The 23345-nt window shown below is 42.6% G+C and overlaps 1 protein-coding gene across 1 annotated transcript in view; it reads right to left on the bottom strand.

The window, feature by feature from the left end:
* LOC124788950 overlaps positions 1 to 23345 on the bottom strand; it is a 462645-nt gene that overhangs the window by 91423 nt on the left and 347877 nt on the right. The window contains exon 5 of the mRNA XM_047256237.1: positions 10743 to 10958. Coding sequence (XP_047112193.1) covers positions 10743 to 10958 — 216 coding nt within the window. The remainder of the gene's footprint in view (positions 1 to 10742; positions 10959 to 23345) is intronic.

The following is a 23345-nucleotide window of genomic DNA, read 5'->3' as shown; positions in this document are numbered from 1 at the left end:
AACGTTACAAAAAAGACGTGTGAAGTCACTTAGAATTTTTATGATTTCTCTGTTACCTTTCACTTCATTGTTGTGTTTGATTTTCAACCGTTTGTGATGTTCAAAATATCTCTGAAACACTAAAGAGTTGTTTGGATAATTCTTTGTATGAAATAAAACTGCTTATATGATATTTAGAAGAAGCATGCCATGCTAAACCTCTAAGGCAGATTCTTAAGATCGTCGAAATCTTCAGTGGACCATACAACTTTTCTTGTGCTTAAGAGAAAATATGGCCAGCAGAATAATTTGACTTTTGTGGGGCTAGCACATAACTTTGTGCTTCTCATATCATGAACTTTAGAATCCATGTGTTTCAGTGTTAGATGTCTTTTCTTCAAAATTTCATGTCATAGAGTTTCACATCTCCTTGAAAATGGAAGCTCCTGCAAGGAAGTAATGATGCCTTCACGCGAAATCGGTGACATAATCCGTGCACCAGGGTATTGTATGGACTCCTTTCTGCAGCTCGGTGAGAGCCGAACGAGGGAGTGACAGGGAAGATCGAAGACATTATTTGGGCACAGTTCTGCAAAAGTTTGCATCCGGCTTCACTGCATATCAGCGCCAGAATCGTAACCATAACAAGGAATTGGTATAATTTCCCCAGGCAGTATTTTCTGTTGTGGTGAGAAATGTTAAATGTTGCAGGGTAAAAAAGATGTACCCTGATTGCAGGAGGAGGCAAGTGTCCCTCTTGCCCCACTCTCCTCTACCCCCCCCCCCCTCCACAAGGGCGTCTGATTTGTTAAAGAGGGCCTTAGAAAGGTTTATGTTCTTATTTATTTTCAACTTTATGTATAGTACATAACTTGTTTCGGGAGGCCTTCATACAAATAGTATTTGGTATTTAAAATTAAACAAGAAAAACTTTTCCTAAATAAATAATAAATATTTCATATATTCTCAACAGTATATATGTAAGAAATACCCAGACATACATTAAATATTTCTTTATGTGGCAATATAATAACCTCACTTTATTGCTAAACGAATTAAGACCCTCGGCACAGTGTGTTGCCTCTCTGCTCATAAAACACCGCTCAGTCTTCTAACATAAGGTCCACTATCAAAGAGCAGAAGAATCTTAACTTTGGATTGAATATCTTATAATGTTAAAGGGTTCAAACCTTTTTTGACAACAGCTATCCGTCTCCTATTAAATATTATATTCGAATTTCCAGCTTGTGTGAAACCATGTAAGAATTCCTTCAGTACATCAAAGCATCCGAACTTTCTTAATTCAATATCAAGATAAGTATCTTTCATTTCATTAAAAAATCTTCAATTTCCTTATGTGATCAAGAACTTCTTTTTCACTTAGTATTTTAACAGTCGACTTGAAACTATGGCAACAAAATTTATTTACAAAACAAATCAGACTACAGAAATACAATGAGTTATGGTTTTTGGATGTTAACATTAATTCACACATTGATTTCCATTAGACTTGTAATGTATGCGATGGCACAAATGAGTTTACGTTTATCCATGATAATATGGTTATATAGTCTTAGAAGCTAATGAGCTCCTCAGAGATGTACAACATACATTATCTCTTATATGACGTTTATTTACAATACCTTAGTATTGTGTTGGCTGGACTCATTGTCAGGTGCATATTACGAATAAGACATTTCACGATAGAATGACTGTGGTAGAATATCAATTGCTAGCTGTCTTCTAAAGTAAATATCGCTAGTTAGATACCACCTGCCCGAGAAATAAAATAAATATTGCCCAAATCAAGGAAAGCACTGTTACAAAAGTCACGAGAAAATTATTCTTTATACAACTTAAAAACATTACAGTCTGAAACTAATCAGAACATCTGAAAACGCTTCAGTTATTACAGTGCTACAAGAGGGTAAATAGATTATGAATGCATTAGGTGGAGAGGGGGGGGGGGAGCCGATGGGGACATGGGGACGCAAGGCGCAGTCACTCGGACGAATTGAGGTATGCCGCTGAAAAAATCTTCTGAAACGAACGAATTATAGAAATTGCTATTATCACATGCCCCCTCTACTCTCCATAAACCCTCCCCATCATTCAGTATCGGAACTGGTTTTCGTAACTGAGTACCATCCAGGTGACCACATTGTGTGGTATGTTGCCATTTAGGCTACTAATTTTGGAATTTTGAGCAGATTTTTTACAGAAATGCAATCATCGCCGTTTGGACGATATTTTTGTTGATCAACGCGATTTTTATGTGATACAGAGAAATCCAAGTGTATTTCTAGGCATTGATTTTAATTTAATGTCATTTGTAGTTATGTTTACCTCTCTGTTGCTCTATGGAATACTGAAATATTGGAACCCCAAAGTTCTGCTACTCTCCAAATAACGACTCCAGTGCTAACATTAAATTGCTATAGACAGCTAATTAGGCTTTTATAATTGCGCTTATATACTTTTAACTTACCATAACGCTAGTGAAAGAACAAAATTGGTTTTCTTCTTCTTCCTTGTTACAAAATTATCTGTAATTAAAAACCATTACAACAGCACACAGAAAAAAAGCATTAAGCAGCAGGAAGTACACTAAATTCAACTGCCAGTAAGAACTGAAATGATTAACAAAACATCAACTGAGCGCAATGTGCAGTAGATGGTCTTGGTGGAACACCTATTTTGTATCTGTATCGATATTTCTACGCCAATTTGTAGTGCTGCTTGTGTACAGTATCATGGAAATTCTTTTACTATGTATATATATTTCAGCTATACAAACTTTTGAACAATGTTGTTTAAATGGTGCTTGTGAATTTAAATAGCTACTGGAATATTTGTTATATAATGTACTGTAAATAAGTTGGTTTATAGTTAGGGAACATAAAGTTGAATGTAAAATAAGTGGGGAAGCCCCACAGCTACAGAAGTAGCCTGGTGGAGTGGAAAAAGTGTTGTTGGCGCGCAAGTGTCAACTCGTCCTTGTGATGGGTAAGGATTCTGGTCTGAGCAGTGCTGTGGTTAACATCTCGCTAGCAGTAGCAGATCATTTTGGCTCATATTCTTGGCGGTTTCAGGCCAGCAGAGCTTAAGAGCGGTATTTATGGGCCTCGGATGCTGCATAATGGTGATTCTACTATCATGGCCCTACAAAAATATAATTCTGACGCCAAGAAGATCTGTAACAGGGCGAGGCCAATAGCACTTCCATGATTCCATTGCCACTATGTTAACAGCCACTGCAAATTCCGCCACCAGTACCACCATCCTTCCACTAAATTGTTCATAATTGGCACTCTGTGAATGGGCCAGGTATTTGTGAAATTTGTTTGATTTTAATATTAATCTTGGCGAACTAAAGACTCTATCATGCACCCGTGATTATCCCCAATCACAAACTTTGACAGGAATCCCATCCTAGTGAATTTAATTCCCAGAGTTCTAATTTGTTATGAAGATACTTATTCAGCAGTTATGACTGCTGTCTAATGTGTGGAGATGTAGTGTTTAAAGTTCAGTTTTATAGTTGGAGAAATACTCTACTTCCAGTGCATTTTTAGACCAATCTACTTATATTTACTTAAACAATTTGCCTTACTTGAAGAGTTGCCCAAAAGTAGTAAAATTAGTCTGTAATGAAGAAAATTATTAGTTGCTGAATTCATGCACTTGGATCAAAATTACAAAGTTCATAAGTGTTCATTTCATGAGATAGTGTTTGAACCTAAATTTAATGTTGTGTTAGCATTTGCACAGTCAAATATATTTTGAATAGGTTAAAAGATTGCTTATCAAAGCACATTTGTTATTTAAAGAGTTACAGTTTGTTGTGCTTTACCTAATTAATAATTATTGATGAGGGTACTTACCCTTTTAAACACATACTTTTGTAGTTTTGTTAATGAGCAAGGTTCTTCAAATAATGATAGTTTAAGGGCCTCATGTCCTAGGCTAGTTAGTTAATAAAGTAAAGCAAAGGCTCCTTCAGAGCCAGTGTAGTTAGATTTGCATTCTGTTTAATTGCTTCAAACCGAGTTTAAGAAAGAAATATTTACTGTGTTAGCTATTTTAATGCTAGTTGGTTAATGCACAGGCATAGGGATCCTGTACGAAGCAATGATGTTGTAGAGTATGATCATTAACAGACTCCCTGATTTAAATCAGAATCATTTGATGCTCTTCCCTGTTCAGTACTGCTACTATTTTCATGTGTGTTGGTGATTGGTTCCATAAACTGTTGCATCTAGTTAATTTAAGGTATGTGTTGTTGAGAGCGATATGTCATTGGCTATTTGTTTGTCTGATTTTCAGTTAAATAGTACATCTATCTGCAAGGTTAGGTTACTGTGTTGTAGTGTGATTTGGTATAAAGAAAGAGTTTGTTTTGTGTGTCAAGGAAGATTAGGTTAGCCTTAGCACAGTCTTCTGCTTCATTATATTGCTTGATATGAGAATGCCTAATTAGGCTGATGACCGATATTAATATGTAATGTTACGACTTGCTTTTGTACTGGGAGAACGTCTGTTCCTGACTCACCTGTTTACTGTTTGTTGTACTCTGCTGGAGTGTTTCGGAAACGAATCCCAGGTTGATTGTTCTGTTTCCATTAGGTTATCTCACAGTCAGAACTTCTCAAAAATTCCTCGCAGAGATATAACATTAGCATCGACTGCTGTTTAAGGTGGTAGGTGTTAACGTTACATTGGCTAAAGTATGGAGGTAGAATAAGCCTCCATGGGCTAAAGAATGGATGGAAGATAACTGTCAGTGCTATCGATGCATCGATAACTGAAATATATCGAGGCCTTGTTAACTATCGACAGTGTACATCCCTTTTTCGTCGTATGATTGAAAATCAAAATATTTTTGTATTTCACTAGACGGCAACTAGGTCGTGTGTAATTTTATTTAGGTGATACGGGGGGTTGTGACCCCCTGGGCCACCCTCCCTCCATTCCCGCCTTTGGCCACGTCCTTGCCCTCGGACTCCTGCTACCTTCGCGGTCGTCTATAGTTAAGGGTCACGAACGAAGGCGGTCGAGTTTAGGCTTGTTCTGTGATTCTACATCACGTATTCTCCGACAACCAATGGGCGTTCAGTGGTGTCCTTAGCACTCAGCTGTGAATGTTGTAGCCAATGAGAGCATTGAATGTGATCGTAGCGAATTATTTAGTGAATTTTTACTCCATTTGTTGCGAATTGTCACATCTGATGGTGGTGTTAACACCACAAATTCTGCACAAGCAATCGAGCAACGTAATTTGCAAGGATAGACGTTTTCATCAAAACCAGCAACAATGCAATCTGCGTTTGTGTCTCGAACTGCGGGAACCGCCCTCGTTCATGCGTCTGACTGTTATGAGTCCATCACACAGTTTTTCCGTGAAAAGTACGCGATTTTGGGGGAGTAGTAAGGGGGGAAATTTGCTCCTTACCTCCCCCCCCCCCTTGGATTCTGGAATACAGAGTTTTATTCATTACACAATTCTCATACATTTCTAGAAGTGATTTCCGTTATTCCGAAAAATCTCTCGTTTAGTTGATTATAGCATTATGTGACTGATCGTAGTGAGATAACACAACCGAAGTTACCATCGTCGCTTTAGAAGGTGTAACACCCGACACTCCAGTATGGAGCTGAGTCTCATTCGTTTGTGAGTCGTTCTCCCTTCCATAGCAATGAGCACGAGGTTGAACCGTGTGTCAAACGTAGACGGAAACGGCGTTTTTTCTGTGCTGTGCCGACTTCCTGTATTGGCTTCTTCAAAGTATTGTTGTCAAGTTAACTATGAGGCATATCCCAACCGTAGAGAAACTGAGGTCCCCATCGCAGTCTTCAACGTAATCAATAATAGCTAAACGCAGTGCTTCGTCGAGCATTTTTGGTCCCACAGAACGGTACGAGCGGTACCGCATGCACTGCGCTAAGCCTTAACAATCGCCTCCATAGCAGCTTTGACGTCTTCATCACGAGAAGACATCCAAGAGTACGTTAGACCATTTAATGAAGCCTGCGTAAGAAAACTTGACGAGTTAGTTTAGTGTACCTGGTATTATAATTACTTAACAACAAGGAAACACTTCTGCCAGCTCCAGACATTCAGACTCAAAATAAGGCTAGCCCCTTGAACTTCCGTAGGCTAAGGCCGGAGATAACGATCATTCATTTTGTTCAGGGCACAAGTCGTCAGCTGAACAGATTTCTAAGTTATTCGGACTGTGTGAGGGACGGATGTATAGCTCTATCTTGGGATGGCGTCAGAACAGTTACTTATACATTCTCTGGAGAGTTTTCCAATAGTCCAGCCTCTTTTGTAAAAACTTCCCCTTCTGACACGCATAGTCCAATACCCTCGATTTGGTTTTGGGTGACGAAGGCTATGTAGGAAGCTACCAGAACTGTAAGTTGTGTTTTAAGGCTTTCTCAAATAGTAGTAGAGATTAGATTTACTCTGTAATTTTCTATATGTTCGAGTATCTAACTACTGGGCGCATACTGAGTGGATATCAGCGTTTATCTTATCGAAACTAGTCACAAGGAATTTAGTATGCTGTGACTTTTCTACTCGACATTTACAGCTCGGCAAACTTATGTAAGTGTTTCTTGAGCCAAAATGTCTCAAAAATATTATAATATTGATAACTTCTTACCTGAAGCAATATCGTGGTATGACTTTTGGTCAACGACAGCACAAATACCTACAAATCTATCACTGATATTACTGACAAACATACAAATTTTTTCCTGCATTGAAAAGGGCTTTATTAGTTGCTCTTGCTTTGCCTGCAAGTACATGCACGATTTAAATATCCGTCAGTACTCTATGAAGAGTAAAATTGTGGCTGTGTTCTACGGCGAATGAAAACAGGTTGTGTGTACTGTACGTACTAAGTATTTACAGAAGAAAAGTGACTGAAATACCTGATTTTACTAGATTAGTCACTGACAAATTCGAGTAACAGCCTCAGTGATCGTTATGCGCTTTCAAACAAGAACTGATGTAACACATATGCGATGTAATATTACATTTTGTGGAGTTTTGTATCACACACGATTGTTCAAGGTTATTCTTTTTTCATCAGCTCTTGTTAAGAAAGTAATTAATTATTTTACCATTTTGCACAGTAATTTGTAAGCTTTCATTTGATATGATTGAAACTACGTTTCTGTGATTATGAATAGATGCAATTTTTGTAAGCAGTGTTTAAGATAACAATGTGTAAGCATTTTTAAAACTTTTGCTCTTCATGTTCACTTTCGAGGGAGATTGGTCAAAGGCTCTTCATGACAGATTTTTTTGTTTATAACCAACAGTATTCTCATTCCTGATTTTTTACTGCTTCAGATTTTATGCGTTCAGCGCCAATTTAACATCGTAGGTTTACGAGTAATTGTATCTTTTATAAATATGTTACTGCTTTATTTCCTAACTTTTTGATCATTTTATTGGATATATGTCAGATTTAATTGTAAAAGGATATAACTTTAGATCATCAACTTCAAAAATGTATCATATCTATAATCACTTTACTAATACAAAAAGGTTTAACTTGAAGGTTTCACTTACCTTTCTAGTATCAAGGTAATCTGACTATAACAAATATTGAGTGGATAACTATCAGTTCTCTGGATATGCTAATAATTTTAGAGTCTAGCCCTCCGAAAAAGACTGACATGGCACCAGCGACACGATAATAGAAAAAACGAAAATCAGTCACAGATCAGTTTTCAACATCTTGCACGATATTCTGAACGTGATAAAGGTCATCTACCACTGGGTTTCGTGATTGTTCGCTCTCATTCAAGAAGCCTGTTGAACTGAGGCAGCAGTGGTATTTGTCAGCCGTGTCAGGTCAATCCAGATGACTTTTCTAGCCACCAGATCACTATGGACGAGAGATGGGTGTATCACCATGACCCCGAGACAAAGGAGCAAAGAAGGATCTTGCTCTCCACGTCAATGGCATTCGGTAAGACACATGTGCCCCCTGGGTTGTGCTAAATGGCAAGCATCTCAGGGAGGCTAGCATTCGTTTGCTGGGCATGGGCTTGGCAAACTCATGTTGTCCTGGTGAGCGCCACTACTCCTCCGTAACTGTATGCTCTGGGTTTGCTTCAGCAACCACTGTGCAGTACGCTAGTGGAACGTTGTGTGTCACAGGGAACGAGGATCGTGTCTTCACTGACTGGATCGCAAGGGTGGTAAAACCCTCTACAAAAAACCCTGAACGCAAGGTGTGCTGTGCGCCAATGATATGCATGGCTGTTGACGCAGAACAGTTGATAAGCAGTTGTTAGTACGCAGCCTCTGGGGAATTTGCCACAGCTCGGTTTTATATGGATTACCCAAGCAAGTGGGGCTCTGTCTCTGCGGACCTTTATCTCCCTAGCTGCTCATGTAACTGAGATGGACCCCTCGAACTTAAACTTACCAACTTCGAGGGGAATCGGTGTACCACTGGTAGGTATCAAAACCTAACCTCATAAGAGGGCTCCTGAAGCCAGCCATCCAGACTCACGAATTATTCACAGTACTTCCTTTTATAGTAATAGAACGTGTGCTGTTCGTCGGAATGTATTTGTACTGAAAAGAGTTTAAAGGGCGTTGATAGCACTTTAAAATCTGTGAAATGATTGCAAAATGGGAACACCTAGTTTGTAACATATCGCGTAACTCCAGAAAGCTAAATGCCTTGAGGAATGTATAGTATACAAGGAGTTACATAACAGATTGAGGTACAGCAAAGGTCTTGTATCATGCATGGATCTGGTAGATATTCACAAAGAGGAACTGGTAGCTGAGTGGGCTCAAGAAGGTATGGCTGACGTGCAGAATGTAATGAAAAGTGTGGATGGCGATCTGGTCAGACCAGATTCCTTTATCCTCACTTTCACCAGTACGAAACTTCCAGAGCATAAGAAGGCAGGTTTCTTTCGTGAAACGTGTGGCCATATGTCCCCAACTCAAAGCGCTGTTTTAAATGCCAGCACTTTGGGCAGACTACCGAAGCACGTAAGGGAGAAGGCACACGTAGAAAATATGGTAAAGCTGCCCACGAAGGAGTCGTTTGTTCAACTCCTTCTTAAGTGCGTAAATTGCTCTGGGGCTCACCCCGTCTGGGAGAGGGACTGCAGCGTCTACCTTGAAGAAAAGGAGATACAAGAGCTGAAAACAACGAAGCTGAGGCGAAAAAGATCTATAAGGCTATGCAGCTTCTCATATTCACTGCTTCTTTCGCTTCAGCTCTTAAAGAGCCAGTTCCAGAAGCTGATGTCTTTACATAAACAGAGGTTGCTAATGTTGGCACTAGTACCTGCTTTTGTCATTGCACTTGTGCTGTTATGTCAGAGCCTGTAGTTGTCTCCAGAATGTTAAAAACATTCAAGGTCCCGAGTTCGAGTCTCGGTCCGGCACACAGTTTTAATCTGTCAGGAAGTTTCATACCAGCGCACACTCCGCTGCAGAGTGAAAATCTCATTCCGGAAACATCCCCCAGGCTGTGGCTAAGCCATGTCTCCGCAATATCCTTTCTTTCAGGAGTGTTAGCTCTGCAAGGTTCGCAGGAGAGCTTCTGTAAAGTTTGGAAGGTAGGAGACGAGATACTGGGAGAAGTAAAGCTGTGAGAACGGGGCGTGAGTCGTGCTTGGGTAGCTCAGTTGGTAGAGCACTTGCCCGTGAAAGGCAAAGGTCCCGAGTTCGAGCCTCAGTCCAGCACACAGTTTTAATCTGCCAGGAATTTTCATACCAGCGCACACTCCACTGTAGAGTGAAAATCTCATTCTGGAAACATCCCCCAGGCTGTGGCTAAGCCATGTCTCCGCAATATCCTTTCTTTCAGGAGTGCTAGTTCTGCAAGGTTCGCAGGAGAGCTTCTGTAAAGTTTGGAAGGTAGGAGACGAGATACTGGGAGAAGTAAAGCTGTGAGGATGGGGCGTGTGTCGTGCTTGGGTAGCTCAGTTGGTAGAGCACTTGCTCGCGAAAGGCAAAGGTCCCGAGTTCGAGTCTCAGTCCAGCACACAGTTTTAATCTGCCAGGAAGTTTCATACCAGCGCACACTCCGCTGCGGAGTGAAAATCTCATTCTGGAAACATCCCCCAGGCTGTGGCTAAGCCATGTCTCCGCAATATCCTTTCTTTCAGGAGTGTTAGTTCTGCAAGGTTCGCAGGAGAGCTTCTGTAAAGTTTGGAAGGTAGGAGACGAGGTACTGCCAGAAGTAAAGCTGTGAGAACGGGGCGTGAGTCGTGCTTGGGTAGCTCGTTGGTAGAGCACTTGCCCGCGTAAGGCAAAGGTCCCGAATTCGAGTCCCAGTCCGGCACACAGTTTTAATCTCCCAGGAAGTTTCATACCAGCGCACACTCCGCTGCAGAGTGAAAATCTCATTCTGGAAACATTCAGTTTGCCAACTTTGGGGAACTTCCTGCACCCCAAAGTCAGTTCTAATGTGGTATCAAGCAGGGTATTTCCCCAGTAATTATCTAGTACTTGCTTTTCTCTCTTTTTATACACCGGAATTGTAATACTTTATTTCCATTCTCTTGGTATACTGGCACAGAATAGGAGTCATGAATCGTGGGCAGAAACATGTTGTGATGAAGGAAGAATACGTAGAGGAGGACTGACTCTATCATCAAGATCAGCTTGATTTTTTTCAACACGATACTTACAACTTACAATTACTTTTCGTAATAGTATGCTGCAAACAAAGGGAATCTCGTTCGGTTAGAAGCGGCGACAAGTAACTGACCTGGCGAACCCTCTTCTTGGAGGTGCTGACGCGGAAGATGCCGAGCGTGTTGAGGCCGTAGGTCTCGAGGTGGTTGAGGCAGGCGGCCACGACGCCGGGGATGCACGGTTCGTCATCGGGCGGCGGCGCCGTCAGGATGTCTGCCGACGAGCCGCACGACAGCGAGTCCAGCAGCCCGGGCACGCTGCCCACCAGCAGGCTCTCGCACGAGCCGCTCTGCGGGCACACACCAAATCCAGTGATCAACTGTCGTCTCTCCGCAGCTTTACCAGCGAAGCGCACAGATAAACTGGTGGCTGTTAAAATCGTGACACTGTCAGGACGATAGTCTATACAAAGTAAAGTGTCATGGACTATAGGGTATCCCACTCGAAAGAGGCCCCACGGACATGTGTACTAATTCCACTGAAACTGCACCGTGTAATTTGTGACGTTTCACGTGGCAACACTGCACTCTGCAACATTGTTTGACGCTACAGTGTGTTTCCGTGCGTCGCTGTGGCTGAAGGGCAGAGTTCACGATCAGTGACAATGTGTCGCTATTCTGTCGAAGAGCGCAAGTTTCTTATGAAACAATATTGGATTACAGGTTCCACTAATACATGTCAGCGAATGTTTGTTGAACGGTTTGGTAACCAGCATATACCACCTAAATTCTGCATACAGAAGTTAGTGAACAAGATGCAGGGCGGTGGAATAGTGTTGGATCTTCAGGGCGGAAGATGGCCACCATTATCGGAAGAAAAAGTGAGTGACGTGAAACCAAGCTTTGTTGGTCTCTCCTGCAAAGTCTGTTCGAAGTTTATCTCCGAATGTGGACAGTCACGGAGCACATTTCGCGGAGCTGTGAAGAAAGCCAGCATGTATCCGTACAGGTTTACAGTTGTTCAGGAACTGAAAGTCAATGACAAATATAAATGCATTATATTTTGCCGTCGGTTTCAGCAATTTAATGGTTGGTTGGTTGGTTTGGGGGAAGAGACCAAACAGCGTGGTCATCGGTCTCATCGGATTAGGGAAGGAAGGAGAAGGAAGTTGGCCGTGCCCTTTCAAAGGAACCATCCCAACATTAGCCTGGAGTGATTTAGGGAAATCACGGAAAACCTAAATCAGGATGGCCGGACGCGGGATTGAACCGTCGTCCTCCCGAATGCGAGTCCAGTGTGCTAGCCACTGCGCCACCTTGCTCGGTAGCAGTTTAATGCACAGAGGCCAAGAATATTGCGGTATACACCTTTCAGTGACGAGGCGTGGTTCCACTGGCTATTAAGCTCTAATAATACACGTTTGTCGTGTATTGATGATCCACGTGCACTGGTCGAGCAACCCCTGCATTCACAAAAGATTGGCGTGTCCTGTGCAAAATCGCAGCGTCGAATCATTGGGCCATTTTTTTTTTCGAGTCTGCTGTGACAAGTGCTGTTTACGTCGAAATGTTTCGGGAATTTATGAACCAGTTGGACGAAGAACAATTTACCCTTGCCTGGTACCAACAGGATGGCGCCACATGCCACAGTCTCGAGTGACCATGGCAGAGGTCGAATCATTTTACGCCAGGAGAGTGATTTCGAAAGGACTGTGGCCCCCGAGGTCACATGATTTAGCGCCAGCTGACTTCTTCCTCTGGAACCGCCTAAAAGGCAAGATCTACAGAAACAAACGTCACGACTCCCAAGATTTACTAGAGAACATCACCCGTGAAATACAGGCAGTGACGCCAGAGGCTCTGGCAGCAACATTCGAGAATCTGCAGTGTTGCAATCAACTGTGTTTACAAGTCGACGGTGGTCGCTTCTGGCTCCTTTTGTGATTTACCTATGAATAAGATGTTACATGTTCACCTCATTTTCTTTCCTGCTTTTTATGTAAAGATTTTAAGTGTACTTTAAGCAAATGTTTGTGGAGCCTCTTTCGAGTGGGACTCCCTGTACATGGGTAGATATGTGAATGATGAGCATTTTAGTACAACTGAACAGAGGAGGTTCAGGTGTCGCCATACACATTTTATACGAGGAGCGTTCAATAAGTAATACAACACATTTTTTCTCGGCCAGTTTCAGTTGAAAAACGGAGGAATTTGTTGTGGACATCGTGAAATACTCCCGCTTCAGAACCTATAGTTTCGTGAAGTTCCGATAGGTGGCGACGCTATACCTAGCTTTCAAAACAGCGTCTGTAACGAACTTACCTCCCCCTCCCCCCCCTCCACCACCCCACCCCCTCCCCCCATGAACCATGGACCTTGCCTTTGGTGGGGAGGCTTGCGTGCCTCAACGATACAGATAGCTGTACCGTAGGTGCAACCACAACGGAGGGGTATCTGTTGAGAGGCCAGACAAACTTGTGGTTCCTGAAGAGGAGCAAGCAGTAAAGGAAACAAAAGAAAAGTTCGGAGTAGGTATTAAAATCCATGGAGAAGAAATAAAAACTTTGAGGTTCGCCGATGACATTGTAATTCTGTCAGAGACAGCAAAGGACTTGGAAGAGCAGTTGAACGGAATGGACAGTGTCATGAAAGGAGGGTATAAGATGAACATCAACAAAAGCAAAACGAGGATAATGGAATGTAGTCGAATGCTGAGGGAATTAGATTAGGAAATGAGACACTTAAAGTAGTAAAGGAGTTTTGCTATCTGGGGAGCAAAATAACTGATGATGGTCGAAGTAGAGAGGATATAAAATGTAGACTGGCAATGGCAAGGAAAGCATTTCTGAGGAAGAGAAATTTGTTAACATCGAGTATAGATTTAAGTATCAGGAAGTCGTTTCTGAAAGTATTTGTATGGAGTGTAGTCATGTATGGAAGTGAAACATGGACGATAAATAGTTTAGACAAGAAGAGAATAGAAGCTTTCGAAATGGGGTGCTACAGAAGAATTCTGAAGATTAGATGGGTAGATCACATAACTAATGCGGAAGTATTGAATAGAATTGGGGAGAAGAGGTGTTTGTGGCACAATTTGACTAGAAGAAGGGATCGGTTGGTAGGACATGTTCTGAGGCATCAAGGGATCACCAATTTAGTACTGGAGGGCAGCACGGAGGGTAAAAATTGTAGTGGGAGACCAAGAGATGAATACAATAAGCAGATTCAGAAGGATGTACGCTGCAGTAGGTACCGGGAGATGAAGAACCTTACACAGGATAGAGTAACGTGGAGAGATGCATCAAGCCAGTCTCAGGACTGAAGACAACAACAACAACAACAACAACAACAACGAACTTACGTTCCTAGCAGAGAGCTGTCATTCAGTTTATTTTGCCAGAAAGCCAGAGCATTGCAGATATTCATAGGTGTTTGCAGAATGTCTGTGGAGACCTGGCACGGTGAGTCTTTGGGCGAGACGTCTGTCATCGTCGCAACACGGTCGTGCAAACCTGTCTAAACTCTCACGTGCCATCCGGCCTCAGTGGCTGCACATGGGGTCTGGACCCCTCCACCATCCTCCACACCTATAAATCCCTCATCTGCCCTATCCTCTGCTATGCCCATCCTGCCTGGATCGCCTCCCCTCCTACCTTCTACAAATCCCTTCAAATCCTGGAACGCCATGCGCTCCGCCTCGCCTATTGCATCCACCTCCCCTCCCCCACGCGGATCCTCTACGACTTAATTACACTCCCACACCTCCTCCTTTTCCTCGAACGGATACGGGTCCTTTACACCTCCCGCAAACTTGATCCTCCTCACCCACTCGTCTCTCCCATCCTTTCCCACCCCGTCCGCTGCCGCGCCTGTACTCCCACGTTCCACCTGCTCTCCATCTCTCCACAGTCCATGCCCTTGCCCAAGGTGGCTTGTGCCAACTCCACCTTCCTGATGATGCCCTCATCCCCTCCATCTACCCCTCCTAACAACTTTGATCCTCCCCTTCCTCCCCCTATGTTTTTCCTCCAGGGCACCCTCTTTCCTATCTCTCCCTCCTCTCTTCCTCCCTCCCTTCCCTGCATCTGGGTTTCCACAACCCCCCTACCCTCTCCCCTCCCCCTCCCTTCTCCTCTCCCACTGGCATCAACACCCTCCCCCTCCCCCTCTCCCTCCTACCCGCACCTCTTCCCTTTGGCAGGTCTCCGGCTTTGTGCGTGAACAGTGCATCTTTGTGCGCCAGAGGTCGTCGCCAGTGCTCGTGTGTGTCTTTGCGTCAGTGCTTCAGTGTCTCTCCATTTGTGTTCCTCCGTTCATGTGTGTAAACTCGTTCTTCCCTGTTGTGTACAGTGATGAACGTTTTTTATCCGATCAATATGCCCGTGAACGGCTCCATTTATTTTTACTATGTCTGTTTCCCGTTTTTGTCCACCATGTTTGTTTGTTTTCTTGTCTTTATGTATGTGTTCACTGTGTTCACTGTGGCCGAAGAGCGGCGTAGATAGGCATCTGCCGGCCTACCTTTATTGTAAAGGTATTAAAATAGCAATAAAGAAAAAAAAAAAAAACCGGTCAAACAGCTGTGTCTCCTGCAATGTTGGAACACGTGGACACTCTTATTCTAGGTGATTGACAGATCACAATCAAACACCTCGCTGCTCAACTGGACGTCTCTGTTGATAGTGCTGACACTGTCGTCCACCAGCTAGAATACTCAAAGGTTGTACCCACTGGGTTTCTCGCCGCCTAGCAAAAGACTACAAAGAGCAACAACGTACCACCCTTGCGGAATTATTTGCACCTTTAGAAGCTGATCGTAACAATTTTTTTTTCAAACATCGTCACAGGCGTTGAAAAGTAAGTTCTTCACTTCGAACCGGAGAGGAAACGGCAATCCATGGAGCGGTGCAACACCATCTCTCTCCAAAGAAAAAATTCAAAGCTGCGCCCTCAACTGGTAAAGTCATGGAGCTGGTCTTCTGCGACTCTGAAGGGGTTATTCTCTTTGGTGTAATCGTACATGGTGCAACTTTCAGCTCTGAGGTGTATTGTGCTACCTTTAGGAAACTGAAAAAACGATTGCAGCATTTTCATCACAAAAATGCAGATGAAGTTCTCCTTCTCCATGAGAATGCAAGGTCTTACACAAATCTATGCACACGAGTGGAGTTCACAAAACTTCATTGGAGTGTTCTGCCTCACCCACCCTACAGTCCCGTTCTCGGACCTTCAGACTTCCAACTGTTTGACTCAATGAAGGATGTACTCCACGGGAAACAGTACATGGATGATGGCGTGGTTGTTGATGCAGCAAGACGTTGGCTCCGACGTCGACCAGTAGAGGGGTACCATGCGGGCATACAGGCCCAACCAGTAAGGTGGCATAAGGACGTCACACTGAATGGAGATTATGATGAAAAATGTGGTTTTGCAGCTAAAAAACTGGGGAATAATGTGGTGTGTGTAAGGAAAGATTGTGCAGTGGGTTTTCATTCATAAATCCCATCTGAATCTGGGTTCCTTGTAAGATGACCATGGTGTATGCATTGCGTAAAAGGGAAAACGTCAACCGTCATGTGTCGATATTCGAGTAGCAGCATCTTGAGACAACAGTTCCACGATATTGCTGCTTGTGTTTGTCAAGATCCCTTGACTGTTATGTGAATATGGATTCAATGGGTCCAAGGGAGTCATACTCAGTGCCGTGCAGAACCTCAGTGGCCTCACTCCACTAGCACCCTAGAGGACTACATAATATTCGTTCACCCATGCAGGGTCATACAGCCATGTCGTGTAACTTGAGTCAGTAAAGCGGCTTGATCTGAGCAAGACAAGTAGTTACATAGACAGTACGATGATTTCTGCATCAGTGAGGTCTGGTCAGTATGGCTGCCAGTATCGCGGCTTCCCTTGAGATGGTGGAAGAGAGAGAGGCAGCGACAGTGGTGTGTCTAACTACAGCACTGGACGCAGGAGTGGCATTAAGACCTATTTTCAGAAGAGTTCTGGTTCTGGGTACAGCACGTTTTTGTGGAGGCTTGGAGGAAACTAATGTTGGAACATTACATTCATTATCATCGTACAGGCCTAGCACATGGTTTGCAGGTATGATGTGATATTGAGTACAAAACACGATGACGTAAGGTTAGCATAGCCGTTAACTTGGACAAGAGCTACAATATTTTTGATGTGTGTTATGGACGGATGCTGTGCCTTTTCTTGGAGATCTCAGTGACGTTATCTTCAACAAGATAACGTAAGACCGCACATTGCCAGTATTGTCCTGACATACCCAAGACAGAAGCCATTGCAGTTGATGAGCTGTAGAAAAGAGTAACATGAAGTGACTTATGTGTACGTGTCATTCAAGATATGTTGGACTCGACGCCCAGCGGAGTTAGAGCTGCTGTTGCTGCCGGATGTGGCAGCTACGATATCCCCCAAAGCTTCCAAAAACTTAATCGTGTATTCTTCCTACTTTATTGCATATGCACGATAAGTAAAATATCGTTTCTAGCTACGCTTCCTGGTGTTGCGATTTTAATGACCAGTAGTATAGAAACGATTGAAGAATGCACAGTGAACATCGCCTAATCTGTACGCGTTGCGCAAGAGAATGTTAATGTGCAAAGAGAGCAGTGATCGATGTTTGCCAATCACAGGCCAGAGGCTGTGTGAGACTGACGTTACATCATGTCACAGAGTTTCCTATTTAATGTTGACTGATTACATGAAGACTTCGTTTAGCACGGCCTTTCATTGCGTATGTGTTAAGGAAGCATCTGCAGTACCAAGAACATGACAGAACTTACCTGTTTTGTAGCTGTAACTCTACAAGTCATTTAGGAATGAAATAAATAGGAAGTCCAGGGAGCCGGCCGGAGTGGCCGAGCGGTTCTAGGCGGTACGGTCTGGAACCGCGCGACCGCTATGGTCGCAGGTTCGAATCCTGCCTCGGGCATGGATGTGTGTGATGTCCGTAGGTTAGTTAGGTTTAAGTAGTTCTAAGTTCTAGGGGACTAATGACCTCAGAAGTTAAGTCCATAGTGCTCAGAGCCATTTGAACCATTTTGAAGTCCAGGGAATGGCTGCATAAGAAATGTGAAGAGACGATTGTTGTAAAGACTTGACTCAACGTATAGAGAAGCCTAAACAAACTTCGGCGAAATTAAAAGCAAGGGCGATAACATTAAGAGTGCAACGAGAATTCCATTGTTAAATACAGAGGAGAGAGCGGATACGTTGAAAGGGTGCACTGAAGGCCTCTTTGAAGGGGGAGACTTGCCCAATGGCTTGATAGAAGAAGAAGCAGCAGTCGACGTAGAAGAGATGGGGGATTCAGTATTAGAATCAGAGTTTAAGAGCTTTGGAAAACTTAAGATCGATTAAGACAGAAGGGATAGACAACATTCAATCGGAATTTCTAAAATCTTCGGGGGACGTGGCAACAGAACGACTATTCACGTTGTTGTGTAGAATGTATGCGTCTGGCGATACCATCTGACTTTCCGAAAAACATCATTTATACAATTCGGAAGATTGCAAGAGCCGACAAGTGCGAGAATAATAGCACAATCAGCTTTACAGCTCAAGGATCCAAGCTGACCGAGTCAGGTGGCGCAGTGGTTAGCAGCTGGATTTGCATTCGGGAGGACGACGGTTCAGTTCCGTGTCCGGTCAACCTGATTTAGGTTTTCCATGATTTCCCGAAATCGCTTCAGGCAAATGCCGGGATGGTCGCTTTGAAAGCGCACGTTCGATGTCCTTCCCCATCTTTCCCTAAGCTGGGCTTGTGCTCCGTCTGTAATGACCTCCTTGTCGACGGTACGTTAAACACTGATCTCCTCCTCCACCTATCCAAGTTGCTGACAAAAATAATGTACAGAAGAATGGAAAAGAAAGTTGAGGATCTGTTAGAGGACGATCAGTTTGGCTTTAGGAAAGATAAACGCACTAGAGAGGCAATTCTGACGTTGCGGTTGGTAATGGAAGTAAGACTGAAGAAAAAGAAAAGCACGTTCATTTGTCGATCCGAAAAAACGTTCGACAGTGTCAGATGGTGCAATATGTTCGAAGCTCTGACAAAAATAGGGTTAAGCTATAGGAAAGACGGGTAATGTACAATATGTACAAGAGGCAAGAGGGAACAATAAGAGTGCGAGACCAAGAACGAAGTACTTGGATTAAAATGGGTGTGAAGACCGAGATGTAGTCTTTCGTCCCTACTGTTCAATCTGTACATCGAAGAAGCAATGACGGAAATAAAAGGAGGGTTCAAGAATGGAATTAAAATTCAAGATGAAAGGATATCAATGATAAGATTCACTGATGACATTGCTATCCTCAATGAAAGAGAAGAAGAATTACAGGATCTGCTTAATGGAATAAACAGTGTAAAGAGTACAGAACATGGATTAACAGTAAATCAAAAGAAGACGAAAGTAATGAGAAGTAGCAGAAATGAGAACAGCGAGGAATTCACAACAGCGAGGAAATCAACATCAGGATTGGTGACCACGAAGTAGATGAAGTTAAGGAAACTGTTATCTAGGCAGCAAAATAACCCATGACGGATGGAGCAAGGAGAACATAAAAGACAGACTAGCACTGGTAAAAAGGGCACTCCTGGCCAAGAGATATCTACTAGTATGAAATATAGGCTTTAATCTGAGGAAGAAATTTCTGAGAATGTACGTTTCGAACAAAGCATTGTGCGGAAGTGAAACATGAACCGTGGGAAAACCTGCACAGAAGAGAATCGAAGCATTTGAGATGTAGTGCTACAGAAGAACGTTGAAAATAAGGAGGAAGTTCTCTGGAGAATTGGCGAGCAAAGGAATATAGGGAAAACACTGATAAGAAGAAGGGACCGGTTGGTAGGACATCTGTTAACTCATCACAGAATAACTTCCACGGTATTAGAGGGAGCTGAAGAGGGTAAAAACTGTAGAGGAAAACAGAGACTGGAAAGCATCGAGCAAATAATTGGGGACGTAGATTGCAAGTGCTACTCTGAGATGAGGAGGTTGACACACGAGAGCAATTCGTGGCGGGCCGCATCAAACCAGTGAGAAGACTGATGGGGAAAAACAAGCTCGGAGCGTGGTGGACTGGTGAGGTTGGAGAAGCTAGGCTAGTCACACTGAGGAGTTGAATCTGGGCTTTGTTGTTTTGGTGAATTATCGTTGATTTAGACAACGTGAGGTAACATATTTTTGCAACAGATGAACCTTGCCACTGCTTACTGTGTAAATTAATGAACACCTGGATAGAAGGTCCTAACAGGCTGCGCTGATCAGCGGAATGCTGAGTGAGAGAGAAATCGCAGCCATTCTGCCTTCATGTCTCTTTTTTCACACCAACGATGAACAGCATTCAGTGAAAATTCCTGTGGTATGTTTGCCACGCCGGCCGGAGTGGCCGTGCGGTTTTAGGCGCTGCAGTCTGGAGCCGAGCGACCGCTGCGGTCGCAGGTTCGAATCCTGCCTCGGGCATGGATGTGTGTGATGTCCTTAGGTTAGTTAGGTTTAATTAGTTCTAAGTTCTAGGCGACTGATGACCTAAGAAGTTAAGTCGCATAGTGCTCAGAGCCATTTCAACCATTTTGTTTGCCACTAACAGTGGTTCATTAGTCTCTGGTGCTACGGGGAAAAATGCGTTGGAGACATGATTCTTAGTCAGTAGTAATCAACGATGAGATTTATATCCGTTTCAGACAAAACTTACTAGAGACTGGAAGAGCTCACCATGATGGTGCAACAGTTATGTAGCAGTTGCAAACCATTCATCGGTGGGAGGAGTGGACAGTGCTGACTAATCATGAGGAACAATACCTTAAGGTAATAATGCAGTAAAGTTTCTAGACCTCTTTATGACAGTAAGCTGTCTTGGTTACCACACATGAGGGATTTGAAATTCAAGGCACCTGAGACATTGAACACCCTGAAGTTCCTTTTTTCACATGGAACACCCCTTCTTAAATTCTGCAAAGCATTTTTATTTTATCGACTCGAATATGGATGACAAGTGTATTCATCAACAAGACCTATATGTCTAAAGACCGTGGTGGTATTCACTAATTGATAATTAGGCTGGGCAGAAGTCATGTCGTCAGCCTCTGTGCTGAGGTTTGTGAGCCTTCACTAGCTATCCAGCGGCAGCCTCATGGAGTGACAGACATGTAAGTCCTTGTGTGATGCTCAATCACCAGCACTCCTTCTGGTTGTATAGTCTAACATGAAAGTAGATTTTGTAAATCATCCATATGCAACGAAGCCATTTAGAATCCGTGCAAGGCAAGACCTCGAGGCATTATCTATGAACCAGACACCAGTCAGTATCCAGTGGTTCAGCCGACTAGCATCTTGTATTTTCAGTAGTATGATTCTACAGTTATTACAATGCAAAAAGAATGAGTACTTCAAATTGCCCAGTATCTCATACTAGTTTACACAGATAAATGTAAGGAAAGGGGCAACACTTACCGAACAAATTCAGTGTCTAGTGTGAAGATATATACATAATTCTGGAACAAATGAGATGTACTGGAGCTATAAAATTTTTGATCTCTCCTAGTTCCCTGAGAGTTTTTAAATAAATTTATTTCATATACTCTGGAGGAAAAATTACCCAGTCACCCAGGACACTCTTATTTCCGTGTATCATCGAGGAAAGGAGTTGACATTCTGTTTGTACCATGGCATGTGAGGGTTACAGGACATAAAAAGGGACAAGCAGGAGCCAAGGTGGTCTGCACAATAATTTCAGAGTCAGAGTAAATTCCTCCTATACACTGTAACGTCAATATTGAGAAGTAGTTTTAACTTTATTCGGAGGGGGAATGGCTTGAAGAAAATGAGGTCTGCAACTAATGAAGTGACAACTGGTGAGGGGGTATTCACTTCATTCAACTCGCTACCACATTTAGCTATGTGTCCTGAGACAGTGTGGTGGTCGATGTTGCTGGATGTTCTGCAGTGTTCTATAAAGATGCTCGGTAAAAAATTTTTGATCTTCTTGCTTATCAAATAACCATTCGTCAAATTCAAGATGAACTGCCTATCATTTCGTTAATGGTCACAGTTATTGTGATATTGTCGCATTACGCAAGGTACTGTGCGAAATTCGAATAGTTTGTAATGAAATGTACCAGTTACCATGATATTCGTCTGATGGATATTAGGTCATACAGTGCTGCATATGAAACGTAAATATCATATTGAATTTTTCTTTAAACTTGAGACGAGATCTGTGTGTACCTCCGATCTCGAGAAAATGGATTTTATGTAGTGCACTCACTTCCAGTCGCGTGTGCAAACGGCACACTGAAAGTGCTATATTAATAACATCCCTTATATCTCATAAGCTGTTTGAGATACCGAAATGAATTTCTGAGAAATGATAGCACGCAACACAGAGAGCATTTTGTCACATACTTAAAATGCGAAACTTTCTTAGCTACAGCAGTATACGAGTGACTACAGTTTTCTTTCAATGTAGTTATTTTAAGGGCCACCATAGCGAGTGAAATGAAAAATATCATGTCACCTTCAAAGTAGTTCCCTTCAAGAGCTATACATTTTGGAGTAGTTGTTGCCTTTAACATGTTGGTCACTTTCTTTTGAATGTTGTCCATGGTACCAAAATTACGTCATTTTAAGACATTTTTTAATTTCGGAAAAAGAAAAAAAGTCACAACATCTCGGATTAAGTGAATAGGAGATCTGTGAAATAACAGGAACGCCTTTTGTGGTAAAAAATTCCGTGATGGTAGTGGCTGTTTGACACGGAGCGTTATCATGATGTGGGATCCACTTGTCTGCAATGTCTGGTTTTAACTCGATCCACCCTTTTCCTGAGCCTATGAAGGATATCTTTGTACAACACTTGGTTGACGGTTTGGAGGAACAGATTTTTTCTACACGATACCCCTACTGCCACAAAACCAAATCAGCATTGTACTGATCTTTCATTTGGTCATTCGTGCTTCATTCTGTCGAGGAGATGCCTCAGTATGCCACTCCTCACCTCGCCGCTTCGTCTCAGGATAGTACTCAAAAATCTTCAACGTATTCTCTGCCTTACAAAATGATTTGCGTATGTGAAAAACTTGTGCTTTTGATAAGAATGTTCCCCTCAGGCTTGTTGCAACTTTTCAAAGGTCACACTCGCAGATATCCCAAACTTGATGACAAAACGTAGCTCTAAATTGCGCTGTTCCATTTTCGTTACACACAACAAAAACACAACTTCACTGATGGCACTCTCAAAAATCGCATAGTGAATGAACGGAGCAGAAACTCAGGCTGAGTGTCTGGTGGGGATGAAGACAACAGTGTACACAACTAGAACAACACAGTGTTGCTAGATCACCCACAGTGTTGTCAGTCTCATTTCTTTGCTCACACATCTTCCATATTTTAATGACAAATTTAATTATGGAATAAATATATTTGGAAGCAGTAGTTAATGTCCCTAGTTCCCTGAAGAGGTCTCTCCAGGATGTTCTTGAGTTCACACCACAAATTATTCTTATTACATATTTATGGATCCAGAAAACTTTAGCTTGACTTAATGTGTTACCCTAAACAAATAATCCCTTATGATATTATGGACTAAAATTAAGCATAGTGTGCAGGTTGTTTGGTATTTACATGTGTGATAACATTCGGATTGCAAATAGAGATTTGTTTGGGCGCTTCAGCAGTTATGAGGTGTGCTCCTCCTAGTTGAATTTA

This window comes from Schistocerca piceifrons, chromosome 3 (genome assembly GCF_021461385.2).
Source record: "Schistocerca piceifrons isolate TAMUIC-IGC-003096 chromosome 3, iqSchPice1.1, whole genome shotgun sequence".
Lineage (NCBI taxonomy): Eukaryota > Metazoa > Arthropoda > Insecta > Orthoptera > Acrididae > Schistocerca > Schistocerca piceifrons.
Note: the sequence above shows the minus strand (reverse complement) of the source record. Positions and strands in the feature narration are given on the sequence as shown.